Source organism: Anopheles arabiensis, chromosome X (genome assembly GCF_016920715.1).
Source record: "Anopheles arabiensis isolate DONGOLA chromosome X, AaraD3, whole genome shotgun sequence".
Taxonomy (NCBI): Eukaryota; Metazoa; Arthropoda; class Insecta; order Diptera; family Culicidae; genus Anopheles; species Anopheles arabiensis.
The window spans coordinates 12942501-12956989 of record NC_053519.1 but is presented as its reverse complement, the minus strand read 5'-3'; the positions used below and the strand labels follow the sequence as shown (position 1 = coordinate 12956989).

Here is a 14489-nt window from a genome sequence, read left to right as displayed (position 1 = left end):
GCTGTAGAACATAGAATTTCAATGCAATTTTGAGGTTTTTATGGGGTTTTTTTAATGGTGTTAAATTACAAACTAAATTATGTAAACGGTATGGACTTAGCGCTAAATGAGTGAGTAGAAACGGAACACAAAATAAAACGTACATATTACTTTTGACAGCTGACAACCGGCACAATGCGCTGTGTTACACACTTTCGACTTAGGAGGGTAAGTACTAAAAACATTTACAAAACAAACAAAAAATCACCAATACACAAAACACCCGCTCTGTACCTACATTGAAACCATCCAGAAGCCATTTACGATCGAGCAGAGGCGGTGATGGGCATACACACGCGTTAGGCACGTTCCGCAGTGCGAAGGCGTTTCAAAACATAATTCCAACAACAGCCAGGTGAAAAGAGAATACGCAACGCGACAATACACACGTACACTTTTAAGACACAAATCACAGAAAAGAAACGTCCCGAAAATGAAAAAAAGTGCTCGCACAGCAAACCCCCTTTTTTCAGCAGTAAAAAGGGGACATATCTCGGAAACAGCACAAAAACAAATGCACAATAAGAAAGAAAACATCGGACGTACTACAACGTTGGTAAGGTCATAAAATAAGGCGTGTAACGGCAACGGGGGAGTGGGTAAGGGATAAAAAAGGGTTTAGATCGCATATAATTACCAAATTGTATGTGTATGTTTGATACGGAGCTACGCTACCCTTGCAGCAGGAAGGCCCCCATATTTCTCTCTCCTTCTCTCGCCGATTTGCGCCGAGGGGTTTGGCTTTGGCTAGAAAAACTCATCCAAAAATTGAGGAAACTGGGTGGGAAGGGGCAGATTAAAATACCCAAAACAAGGCAAGCAAAATCAAAGCGTCTTGCTTCTTTTCGCAATGAAATGAAAAGACTAGCAACAAAAATGTTACAAAAACAGAAAGGAAAAAAAATAACAAACAAACATAAAATGATGTCATTTCTTTTCCTCCAAAAAAATAAGAGAAACCCTCAGCCACGTGGTTCGTCAAATATGTATTTGTTTTTTTTTCCATTTGTCCCACCTGCTGATGCTGCTGGGCTACAGGGTCGTCTCTGTTTGTTTTTTTTTTTTGAGTTCAACAGTTATTGTAAAGAATCTCTTCATCTCCCTCCCCCTCGGTGTCCTATTTTGTCCTTCCCGTCGTTTGCTTCACTTATGTATTTCCTAACCCCAACGGTCCTGCTGTTCCTAAATCGCCGAAACATTAACGTCAGGTGTGGCGTCGTGTGCATATATATGTATGTATATAGTTGGGATTGATTTTTTGTTACATTTTTCGTTTGTTTTTTTGTTTGTGGCAAACATTTGATTTTGAATTTTGTGCAGTATCTGCCTTTCTAAGGAAAAATCAACTCGCTGCCTCACAAAAACGGTATCCACAGTGAAAAAGGGCAGACACGAGCGTTCCCTTCTTTATAGATATTGATGGTGTGTTTGTATATATATGTATGTAATTTTTCCACCGATGCCATTTACAAGTGTTCAACAATAAAGTGAAAGGCAAAAGATTATCAAACACCACGGATCCTAACTCTTTTCCAGGGTTTGGGGCGTGCGGTCGCATTCAAGTCACTGCCGAGAGCCCCACACAACTGTCGGGGATGAGTTTAGGGTGTAATATTGTGCATGCGCTTTTATTGTGTGTGGACTGAAGACTCTTCAAAGTTGGCCACAGGAGGCAGGTGAAAAAAGGTACCTCGTTTGGGTATGTTCAGCACAGGATGGAAAAATAATCGAAATCCCATTTAACAGCCATTTCCAACCATTGGTTGGAGCACTCCCGCGACATCTATGATTGGACTTTTTGGCAATACAGGTAGAGCAGTGCGTAAAGGTGGCATAATTGTGCTAGTTTGTTCCAACCTTTCTCAACACAAACCATCTCTCTCTCTCTCTCTTACATTCAACTTCGAACCATCCAAGTGTACCATTTAGCGTAGAGTTAGACAATAGATACACACAGCACATGTAGTTTGAACACATCGAAGATAATAGTGCCAAGCAAGTATGCCATTAAGAGAGTAAAGCGACTGGATGCTTGTCTGGATGTTGGCTTTAGAGTGTTACTTTGTGTCCCGGAAGTTAGCAGAAGAAACAAAGATAGCGAGCGAGATATAGTGCACGTAAGCTCTTAAACGACAACGTCTTGATCGGTTTGGCACCAGGCATTAAGGAGGCGAATTTCTATACACCTGTCACACACACACCTACTTAGCAGGCAGGTTTGTGTTGTGTGTGTGTGTTTTATTTCTCTCTCCACGAAAACACTGATCGAAACGGTCACGACTTACACGCTAATAGGAGGCTCGCGGGGCCCGACGCGAATTCCCGAGAGCAACCACCGTATTTAAATATGCACATGAAACCCATTTTGCCGGTACGATTGGCCTAACAACCTCACTGCACCCGTCTCTCCCAGATGCACACACATACACACTTACGCAGAGGGAGAGAGAGAGAGAGTGGAACAATTCCTGTGCGCTGTGTACGCAAAACTCTTACATCCTAAGTGCTACATGGTAGGAAACATCTTGGCATCGTTTTTTAGGTCGTTCTGTGCATCCACAGGATAAAGGGGGCGAATACACTGATACACACTTCCCCTCTCTCTCTCGAAGACACATACACACACACACACACACACACGAGTGATATTGACGGGGTCGTCTCCTTCAAAGGGAGGAGGTTTTTTGGGGAGAACAGTTGGCAGCATAAATGTAATGTGGTGTATAGAGAGGGCGAGGATGAGTTGGTGGGATGGTACAAGGGGCTTCTCCACCACATCCAGAAAACAGGAAACAGAGACTGCAGCGAGATAATAGTTTAATCTTTCCTCTCCACTACACTTTCGCCCTCCCGTCCCCTTCTACAATCGATTTAGCTACGAATCTACCAAAGTCCGAAAAGTGTTCTCGGCTAGTTGTCTGGTGTATATGAATAGCTTCACCTAGTGGCGTGCTCGGTCTCTCTCTCTGTCTCTCTCTCTCTTTTTCTCTCTCTATGTCTGTCTCGCTCTATCTCTCTATCTCTCTATCTCTCTATCTCTCTCTATCTCTCTCTCTATCTCTCTATCGCTCTCTATCTCTCTCTATCTCTCACTTTATCTCTCTCTATCTCTCTCTTTACCTCTCTCTTTATCTCTCTCTTTCTCTCTCTCTGTCTCTCTCTTTCTCTCTCTATTTCTCTCTCTCTTTCTCTCTCTCTTTCTCTCTCTCTTTCTCTCTCTCTCTTTCTCTCTCTCTCTTTCTCTCTCTCTCTTTCTCTCTCTTCCTCTCTCTCTCTGTTTCTCTCACTCTGTTTCTCTTTCTCTTTCTCTGTCTCTCACTGTCTTTATCTATATTTCTCTTTCTTTCTCTCTCTTTCTCTCTCTTTCTCTCTCGATTTATCTCTATCTCTCTCTATCTCTCTCGATTTATCTCTATCTCTCTCGATTTATCTCTATCTCTCTCTATCTCTCTCTATCTCTCTATCTCTCTCTCTATCTCTCTCTATCTCTCTCTATCTCTCTCTATCTCTCTCTATCTCTCTCTATCTCTCTCTATCTCTCTCTATCTCTCTATCTTTTTATCTGTCTCTCTCTTTTTTGCTATCTCTCTCCGCCGAGCAACTAACGAGTTTTTGGCCCAAAATACCATTTTCGAAGGAAACTTCATCCTCACTAAACGGGACACAGAAAAGCATTGTGATCCACACAAGAATAATCCCCGTCCGCTAATTGGAGGATGTGGATTTATATAAATGCTAATGAGTTTTTGTTTGTTTTGCTTACCCCCCGACCTGCTAGCCAGCGGGAGTGTCTGTGTGTGTGTGTGTTTACCTATTCATAACGGAAACAATCTGAAGCATTTAACTACTAACACAGTTGAGTTCGCGTGTGGTCTAAGGTTTTTCTTTCTCTCTCTCTCTCTCTCTCTCTCTCTCTCTCTCTCTCCTTCTCTCTCTCTCTCTTTCTCTCTCTCTCTCTTTAGTATTTGCACCGAAATATTTGGCGTGTGACGGTCACGGTCACTTAAACAGAGCAACAAAACAAACAACGTAACAGCAACAAGACAGTGGATAACAATCGAATGGGGCAGTTCCTGCTCCCGCCGCACCAGACACAGCACAGGCTGCTATGCAATCCTGCGCGAACAAAATGGCGGAGAGACGCCGGAGCCGGGTAAGTACACTACTCGTACACTTACGCGAAAACGTAGGAACGAGAGCGGTGTGACGGAAGTTGAGGTCGCAGTGGTGCGCCCGGCGCATCCTAGTGACACTAGTGTGGGGCGCACCGACCAGCCCCCCCCGTCATTACTTTTGCGCCTATCTAAAGCTACTTCGAGTGGCGCCCAATTTTTCCTACAACAGACCGGAGAGTAGTACATCAGTGCAGGCAGTGCGCTGATTTCAGGTGATTTGTCTGTTCAGTTTTGTACGTTTACAATTTCACCAGTTGAGTGTCGATTAAGTGTTCAGTAGTATTTGTGTGTGTGTGTGTGTGTGTGTGTTGGTGTGGTCAGCAAAAACATTGGTTCTGTTTTCGGTAGTGTTCCGGTAGGTTTTCAAAAAACGGTACAAAAAGTCTAGCTAATGTTTTCTTCTTCTTTTTGTTTTCGGGTTTTTCCTTTCCCTTTGCTATCGCTTTCGCTTTGCTCGCTTCTCGTCCTGACCTGGTCGTATATATAATGTATATATATATATGGAAACATCAAAAGGTATAAATACAAACGCGCCTCCTGCCTTGCCAGCTTTGTTTTTGCCTGCGCGACCTTAGTGTGCTGCTGGCTGGCATATTTATTCTTCTTCTTCTTCTTCTTATTCTTCTGCTTCATCTTTTTTCAATATATGTATATATGTATGCATGTATGTATGTATAATAGTGAGTGTGAGAGTTGTTACATAGCCAGTATTCTTGAGACAGTTACAATTGTTAATGACACTTCAAAAAAACACGTATCCACCAATCGTAGCACAATGCACAAACACCGCTTCGGTTCGCCTGCCGAGTTGCCTACCTTCCGTCTACATTATCCACACGCCAAACCAGGACACGATAGCCTCCTCTAGTCACTTACTCCACGCCACCCATTTCAAGTCTAGCTGTATTTGGTGGCAAATTTGGCATCCATTTTTTTTGTTTTGTTTTTGGCTTTTCCGACCTCCCAGCAACCCGTTGGAAGTGGTGTGGGACGGGGAAGGGGAAGAAGACAGTGAGAGCACGTCGAATAATGCAACGGAAATTGTACAACCCACTGCTGCTGACGGGGTTCAAACCACCTGCAGCACCATCCCATCTGTCCGTTTTCCCAAGTCCAGCATTCGGGGCGCCAAATGTCACACTTATCAATTGGATTTGTTTTGTTTTTGTTTTTTTCTTCACTAAATTATGATATCTCAGTCTTCGTTAGTTGTATAAAAAACTAATATTATGGAAGATTGTTTGTCGATGTACGTAACTGGAGGGGGGCACAAAAAACAATAAAATACATTCCCCAAATTGGAACCAAACAAAAAGAGTAAAACCATCCCGGGCATACAAAAAAATCAAACAATCAGAGTAAGAGAAAACAATTGCGTGGAAAAAGAGAAAAGAGAGAGATAGAGAGAGAGAGAGGAGAGAAAAAGAGAGAGAGAAGAGAAAGAATTTATTTAGATCGTTCCATTACCATCTTGTAGCGACAATTTCCGGCGCAAGGGCGCACTTTCTTGCAGATAAAAGAAGCATTTAGGCAGTAATTTGTTTGGCAGTGTGTCTTGGAATAAAAAAAAGGGGTGGAAAAGGGAGAGAGGGAGAACGCGGTGGCGGTATATAGGTTGATGGTATACATATTCAAAAACCAAAACGTAATAATAAACAAATTACAAAACTCAACATTCAACAAGCGGTCTATAAACACAGGCGACCACAGCTTATTGAACAAGTCATATTTTACAAAGGTACACAACAACAAAAAAATGTCTGCTTTATCCTAGCCTCACTTGTTCGGTCCTGTAGCGAGGCAACCGGTGCGTCAGTTGAGCTCATGGCAAATGAGGCATTTTGCACCATTCTCCACATAAAATATGCTAAACGAGCTCGTTTCATTAGAGTCGAGCTTTGCATTTGCTCGCTGGCTCGCGAGAAAGTATGAGAGAAATCAAGCGGACTAAGATCAACGTTTGCCAATTGACAAGCAGCATTCGATCGGGATGGACAGAGCGCAAGCGGGACTTGATATCGGCACAAACTGCTGCCGACGGATTCATTCGTAGGATGCTTTGCACTGTCCGCAGTTCGGACGCACTGCGCTAACAGGCTCACAGTTACGTTGCTTCTGTGCTACCGACCGGCTTTAAGCACCCGCATTTACCACGAAGGAAGCGCACCTGCGAGCTTGACGTACGAACCACCTGCGACACGAAACGGAATGCTTTTGCAAAGCAGCAATTAAACCAGGTTGGAACGGAACAAAAAATCACCAATACAACAGAATCAAACCTAAAACAGGTAAGCAGATACGAACAGATAGAAGAAAAAAATGTGATAACGCACAATAATGGTGAGTGATGGTGTTGTGTTGTGTAAATGCGGCTGTGTGCGTGTGTAATTGTGACACACGAGTGTGTTGGGGCGTTTGGTGGTTGTGACTGATAAGTGAATGTGTTGTGACGGTTTTATGTTTTTGGTGGTGTATATGTGTATGTGCCGTATCCTTCCAATTAATAGCGATCGCGATTAGCACACACACACACAGAGCGGGGTAAGGTTAAGCTCTGTACACCCTTTTTGTTGCTTTTTATACACAATAATTAATTGTTGTTGGTTGTTTTTTGTTGTTGTCAATAACAGACACATACACATAGGCCCCAGGGGGGAGTGTGGATGAAGCAGAATGAGGGGGGGGGGTTGAGGGGAAAAGCACGAACAACATTTGCTCGGGTGGAGAAACAATAACACGTATATGGCAAGAGAACGAGAGGGCGAGAGATTCGACACGGGGGGTCACGACGGAGGGGAGCGTCGGACGGGGGCGGCGCTAATTACCTGAGGTGCCTGGGTATCGAGGGTGTGCTTGGACATCACGATAGTGGTCGTTTTCTGCAGCGGCTCGGACGCCACCTCGGTCGGCGACTTGGGCGGCCCGTTCTCGACTAGCTGGCTGCCGAGCGCTAGCGATTCGGCGGCACGAACGATATCCAGTACCTAGTACAGGGTGAAATGGGCGAAACGTTAGTTCGAATGGGCGAAACCGCTCTCTCGTTTCCGCCTTACCTTCTCGGGGGTGCTTTTCTCCTTCGGACCGATCGCCACCTGCTGGTCGCTCGGATTGACACTGATAAGGGCTTGGGAGGTAGGTGGTTCGGGCTGGTCGATCGGATGCTGCTCGTGGGTGGCGGGCTTCGGGGGCAGCGTCTCCTCGTCGATCTTGTCCACGCTTAGCTTCCGGTGCGTTTCGGCCAATATTACCGAATCGTCCCGATCGAGGCTGGACACGCTCTGGCTAAGCTCCGATCCCGTTTCGGATGCGCGAGACCCTAAACAAACAATAAAAAAAAGCGTTACAACACACCCGGTTTGTGTGAAGAGGCAGCGTTTGGGGGACATCCTACCGATTCGCGCACTGTCACCATTGTTGCTGAGCCCGGTGCTCATGCCACCGGCACTGCCGGCCAGATGCAGCAGGTCCGACTTCTCGTACCCCTTGCACACGACCAGGTGCAGCTTGCTGCCGGAAGCGCGGAGCGCATCGACCGCCTCCTGGTGGGAGGCGCCGAGCAGCGACAGCCCGTTCACCTCCAGGATGCGCATGCCCACACGCAGCCGGCCGTCGCGCTTGGCCGCCCCGTTCGCGTTGATCTTGGAGATGAACACGCCCTCGTCCGCGTTGTCCAGCGGGTTGCCGCGCTGCCCGTTCAGCCCGCCCTTGATATGCATGCCGAGCCGTTCGCCGTCCTGCTTGACGATGTGTACCTCCTGTGTGCCGGTCGAGCGAGAGGAAATGGGTGAGAGTTAGTACGATTCGCAACCGTGACGGATGCCCTCAGCTCAACCCGTGGAGAACGGATGAAGCTGTCCTTCTTCAACAACAACAAAAATAAAAATAAAATAAAAGAGACACAGACAACATTCCCACTACTACTATAAAAAAACACCGAGAGACATGCACTACCGTCCAGCTTTAGGAAAAGGGGAGGGAGGGGGTTTTCATTTCTATGCCGTTTGTGGGGGACAAACACTTTGCCCACAACAGCCTAAGCTACACACACTTAGAAAGAAAACAGAGGGAGCGTACGAGTGTCCTTTTTTTTTGGTTTGTAAAACTCAAGTACGAATAAAGGGTAACGCAAAAAAAAAGAAAGAAAACGATTTATGATACACTGAACGACGAACCCCTTGTTCTGTTGTACGTACCTCAGTGTTTAATGCAACTATTTCAAAATGCTGAGTATGTGTGGAATGGCAGAAAAGAGCAGAAAAGTGTGTAGTAGCAGTAGTAGTAGTAATAGTAGTAGTAGCAATAGTAGTAGTAGTGATATGGGGAACAATGTTTTGTTTTCGAATTGAAATTTATGCACGGATGTACGCAACAAGCGACACCTCAGCAGAAGGGTCATAAATGAACAGGACCAAAGAAAAGGAAAACAAAGATAAAGAGAGAGAGAGAGAAGAGAGAAAGCGGCACTATAGATAGAGTGTACTAAACGCGTTTACACGAGCATGTACAAGGTGCACCTTGCCGGTCGGAAATGTTCGTCTTCACGCGCGTGTCTGCGCAATGTGTGTCTCTCTCGCTCGATTCTTCGATTTTCGTAACCACGCGCCACGGCGCAAACGCCCATCGTACGCACCTGAAAGCCGGCCGGCAGCGGATCGTGCTGCACGGTAAGCTTGATGTCGTCGCACGGTCGCAGCAGCTCCATGACCGCCTCCTGGTGGGTGGCCTGCGTCACATCGGTACCGTTCACCTTCAGGATGCGGTCGCCCATGCGCAGCTTACCGGAGAGGGCCGCAATTCCGCCGGCAACGATCTGCAAAAAAAAAGGAACGTAAACCATTAATCAAAGCTGTTCAAGCTCCCTTCCATGCTGCTTACTTGTACTTACGTGCGATATAAATATTCCCGGCTCGTTTGCCCCGAACGGGGTGCAGGAATGGTCGGTGCCACCGATAATACTGAAGCCCAGCGAACCCTGATCTTTCGGCAGAATAACCTCCTGTATATGCGGGGGGGGGGCATGTGTGCATACGTAGCCGAGCGCGCGCACATGTTTGTGTGTGTGTGTGAGAGAGAGAAGTGTGCATTTATGATTGCAAAATCATGCACGGGAGGAAGAAGGAAAAGAGAACAAACGGAAATAGCCACGTTTAGTTAGAGGTTCCGGTGTAGGAAAGGGGTGGTAGGTGGGGGGTCTTTTCTCGACCGTGTCTCGACAATTGTCGGCCCACGTTGAGCCGGTGCAACATTAGCAGTAAGCGGGCGTTAACATTGGCCAGCGTTAACTCCTCGTGTGAGATATGGAAGCTCGTGGCGCTACAGTACACGTGTGTTACGCGAACACACACCACGAGGTTTGTGTTAGTAGGCCCCGGGGAGGGCGCACGCACACCACAACATTGATGTTAGAGAGAGAGAGAGCTTTGCCGGTTTTTAGTTGCCCCTTTTGCCAACAAACAAAAACAAAAAAGTATGGTATGAACGCGGGGAAAGGTGTCAACATTGCAAGCTTGACGGGCTCGACTGTTGGATGGTCCGCCAATCAGGGGGAGTTGTGTGATACTAGAGCATGTGGATATACTGAGGGGATTATTATTATTGGGTTTATCGACAGTTAATAGATGACGGTAGATGTTTATGTTTTGTGGTTCCGTTTTGAGTTTTCAAGATTACTTTCAAACATGATTCATATTATGATGTACAAATCATGAGATAGACCCCTGCAGTTGTGTTGGGTAAATCTGATTCAGATTCATGATTCTGAATGAATCTTTGGAATGATTCAATGAATCTGAATCTCGATTAGAAGGATTCACGAATCTTGAAAGATTCACGAATCTCGAAAGATTCATGAATTTCTAAAGATTCATGAATCTCAAAAGGTTCAACAATCTCAACCGATTCTTATATCTCGAAATCTTAATAAATCTCAAGGGATTCTTAAATCTCTAAACATTCATAGAGTTTGAGCTTTTTATTATTCTTCCTCTTGGCGTAACAATCCATGCCAGCCTATAGAGGCGTTCGAGGCTTCTTGGCAATACCAAGCAGCCGCATAGTTTGTTTGTGCTACGGGGAGACGGTGCATGCAAGACTTGAACCCACGACGGGCATGTTTTAGGTGGAATTTACAAAATTCATTACTTTTGAAAATCAAACAGCTTTAAACATTCATGAATCTCTGGAGATATAAAAATTTTAATGGATTTATGAATCTTATAGATACAAGAATTTTTGGAGTTTCGTGAATCTTTCGAGATGTATAAATCCTTGGAGATTCATGAATATTTAGAGATTTATGCATCTATGAAAATTCATGAATCTTTGAAGATTCAGGAATCTCTGAAGATTTGTGAATATTTAGACATTCATAACTCTTTGAAGATTCGACTCGAGATTCGAATCACTCATCGCTGAAAGATTCATATGAATGAATCTCAAAGAAAGATTCATGAAACCCAACACTACCCTGCAGAAGGCACCGCGCTTGTCAGTGGAATTTCATACAAAGCTTTTAAGAACATTTACCCAAAAAAAAGCATTTCAGAAGATTTTAGACCATTTTGAATGGACCAGTTAAAAGGCTTATTTTTCAATATCGAAATTGCGAGGTAGCTCTCCTTGTCGTAAAATCACAGTCAACCCTAGAACAACGGTAGAAATTGTTCGGTTTGGTACATTGACGCTCAAAACGATTCCAGTTTGGTCTGTTTTGTTTAAACCTTACGACAAGAGATACCCTGAGTCAGCTTCCAATCGTTAAGACCCTGCAGTACGTTATTTCCCAAATATCCTGGCAGAATCGGTAAGTTATAGAGAGCGTAAGAGAGCTAGTGACGCAGTATGAGGCACAGCAATGGATGATCGGGGTTGGTGTGGGTGTGGTGATTTCGAGAGGCAAGAGGCGGCCGATAAGAAATGTTGAGTTGAGTGACACGGTGGAGCCGTTGTGCAGTAATAATAGTAGAGCGATATTGATGATTGATGGATGGCTGAGAAATTATCATAGACTGGAAAAGGAATGCTGATCTTCATCTCGATATTGATTGTGGGATATTTTGTTGTTGTGTGTGTATGTTTGTTTTTGCTGGATTGGAGCATGTAGTTTACCTCGCTGATCAGTGGTTCCAACAAGCGATTGTCAGTGACCCGGGTCATTACCGTCTCAGTGAACGTTGACTTGGTAATCGTTTCCGTGACGGTGCCGAGCTCGGTCGGTGCCGGCGGCAACATCGGCATGTCCGGCACGGCCTTCTGCACCGTCACCGTTACCGACGGGCCGTGGTCAGACTTGTCCACGGTTACCTGCCGCCCGCCGCCGCTGATAAAGTGAGACGGTATCATGGCCTGAAAGTCTGCGCTGGTCATGGGCCTCGCTGCAACCTGGTGATATGAATGCGCGTGGGTGTGTGTGTGTGGGTGTTGGTGTGGGTGGTTCATACATTCATTGTTTTTGTTTTCGTTCGTGGTGGGGAGTGTTGGAAAGGGGATGGAGGATGGGGATGAGCAGAATGCATTTGATCGTGGACAAGATGGCGGAATGAAGAGCCACCGTCAAACGAAAGGAAACGTTGTTGATCGCGAATATACAAATAAAAAAGGTTCATATAGTGGCACACACACACACATACAAACACCACCAAACACACGGGACACGGGAGAGGTATAAACAGCAGCCGACCCCAAGAAAGCCATTATGCGTCCACACACATACGCACGCACGCGCGAGCAGGAAATTAACGGGAAGGCGCACCCCAACAGAGAGCAGGGATTAGAGCATTGTATGAGCAAATGGTGATGTATGCATGTATACATGTGTACAGGGTTGGTTTTTTGGGTGCGCGCGCGTTTGAAAAGGATCATACACACACACACACACACAGGGAGTGACGCGTGGGAGGCACAGGCACAGACAGCAACGAGAATGGGGAAGATATGGAAAAGAGAAAACAAAAAGAAAAAAGGGGAAAACCTTCGATTAGGACCATGCTGTGGCTGTTATCGGTCGTGCGGGGGGGGGGGAGCCAGGGGGAAGGTATATGTATGTGTGTGAGGTTGATGTTATACGATGTTTACGGCGATGCGGCCGATGGGTAGGCGCGGAAGAGAGCTCCTCCAGAAGGAGCAAAAGGAGAAGGTGAACGAGAGGGAAAGTGAGGGAGGGGGGAGTAAAGTGAGAGCGTAAGTAGTTGGTGGATATTGGCGAAGGGAGGTTACAGATGGTAAGGTTTGAAGCATATGAAAACATGAAAATGATGGTTAGGGTGATGATGATGACGGTCATGGTGACGGTGAAGATGATGACATGCTGCTAATCGTGATGGCAAACGGTGAAAGCATAAGGGTAAGCGCAAATTTCTCGTGCTGCGTGTGCCGCGTGGGCATTGAAGAAAAAGGGGGAGGCGGGGGGGGGAAGATATCAAAAGCAACAACACACGCGTGCTAGAGCTGTCCCGTTGGGGAGGAAATGGCAATGAGCACTGTGACCGTTTCACAGCGCTGACAGTGTTGTGTGCCCACTATAAAGAAAGTTGTGCGTGTGTGTGTGTGTGTTTGTGCGTGCGTGTGGTTGTGTTGTTTGTAGAGGTGGGTGGAAGAAGGGCAGCAATTGCACCACGCGTGTACTACTACGGAAATACGGGTATAGATAGTGGATAGTGGAAGCAACTAAACAGTGGGGAGAGAGAAAAGTGCCGGCGACGACGACGACAGGGCGCAGAGGATGAAGGGGGAGAGGGGGTTGGCCGGTTTTGCTCCATCCGCCGGACGGTGGTGCTCCAGGTAGGTAGTCGCGGCAGTATCGGGATCATTGGGGAGACGGCCCTCCGTCGGGGAGTCTTACCTGCGGGTCGTCGCTAGTGGCAGCCGTGTGCGCTACCACCCCATTATTCGTGGCCGCATTAGCTTCCATCGGATGCTCCTGGTGCTGCTGCTGCTGCTGTGTGTGCATTATTACGCCATTGCTGTTACCTTTCGTGCCGCCGTCCGGCAAGCTACTGTTGTTAGCGGTGCCGTGTTTGTTATTTACGCTTTGCATTAATACTGTACGCGGTGCAGGCAGCGGAGGCTGCTGCTGCTGCTGCTGCTGCTGGGCGTTGGATGACGTGTGCGGTGCAAATGAGGAGCTAGGTGAAAGTGCATTAGCCCCGCCAGTTACCTTTTGCTGCTGGTGCTGCTCCTCGACCACCTTCGCCGCCGGTTCGCTGTCGGGCGGCTGGTGGTGTTGGTGATGGTGGGCCTGCTGGGCGGCAGCAACCTGCTCCGGACCGTCTTCGGCCGTGCGCCGGTAACCGGTGTAGGTAGTGGCTGGTAGAGAAAGGAAGAAGGGCGGTGTTAAAACGTTGCGTTTCTTCCAGTGCTGCAAAATGTCATGAGTGTCACTAGATTTTCACCAACGAAAACAATGAACATATTCGTGGTAGCCTGATGCTCATTGCTGATACTCAATTAAAGTGCGTCATGACATGCTGAACACGACATGTGAATTTTTGAGTCCAACGCTATACTCTGACTGACAAGCTTAGCTTAATGCCGGCGCAAGTATAATCATGACTTTTTTCTGGCTGTGAACAATGCTGCCAAATGCCACTGTTTCAGTCATCAACACTCAAGGCTGAAACGAAGCTCAAATCAGCTCACGTACACAACTGAGATGATCAGTGACGATACTCAAACAGTTGAAGAATCAATCACATGTTTGGTGACATTTTGATTAGCACCCAACTCTTGGTCACTCACTTCGTCACGACATTTTTGTCGGCGATAATCACGACATTCTTGGAATATACTTGGCGCGTGGGTTCTAACTACAATTTAAGCATGCTTTCTCCCTCTATCTGTTTTGATTATCTGTCGGGTCCAACAGAGCGAGAAAAGATGCTCATTTTGTTTCTTCGAACCACTCGCACGCACCGCATATCTCCCATTGACCATCACGATGATCACCGACTGAAAATGTCGCGACCAAGTGACTGACCAAGAGTTGGTCGCACAAAATGTCACCAAACATGTGATGGTCGCACCAACTGGTTGAGGCTCGCCTCTGATCATCACAGTAGAGCTCGTGACGCTGACATGATTTTGTTTCAGCCGGAATTTGTGATGACTATGTCAGTGACATTTTGCAAAACTGATCATAGCAAAAAAAGTCATGACATAATGCCTGACCAAGCGATGGTCGCAAACATGGCATGGGCATGTATTGATCACACCCATCGTTCTGAGTGTCACCTCTGATTATCACAATTGAGTACGTGACGCTGACATGGATTTTGTTTC

The 14489-nt window shown here is 46.4% G+C and overlaps 1 protein-coding gene across 25 annotated transcripts in view; it reads right to left on the bottom strand.

Moving 5' to 3' along the window:
• LOC120906078 (protein lap4) overlaps positions 1-14489 on the bottom strand; it is a 60277-nt gene that overhangs the window by 16006 nt on the left and 29782 nt on the right. For 21 of the 25 annotated variants that reach the window (XM_040317496.1, XM_040317497.1, XM_040317506.1 and 18 more), the window contains 8 exons: positions 13054-13517; positions 11322-11594; positions 9100-9210; positions 8845-9024; positions 8408-8437; positions 7606-7969; positions 7268-7530; positions 7040-7198 (listed from right to left, as the gene is read on the bottom strand). In XM_040317496.1, coding sequence (XP_040173430.1) covers positions 7040-7198; positions 7268-7530; positions 7606-7969; positions 8408-8437; positions 8845-9024; positions 9100-9210; positions 11322-11594; positions 13054-13517 — 1844 coding nt within the window. The remainder of the gene's footprint in view (positions 1-7039; positions 7199-7267; positions 7531-7605; positions 7970-8407; positions 8438-8844; positions 9025-9099; positions 9211-11321; positions 11595-13053; positions 13518-14489) is intronic. The other 4 variants (XM_040317515.1, XM_040317512.1, XM_040317514.1 and 1 more) reach the window with 4 other exon arrangements.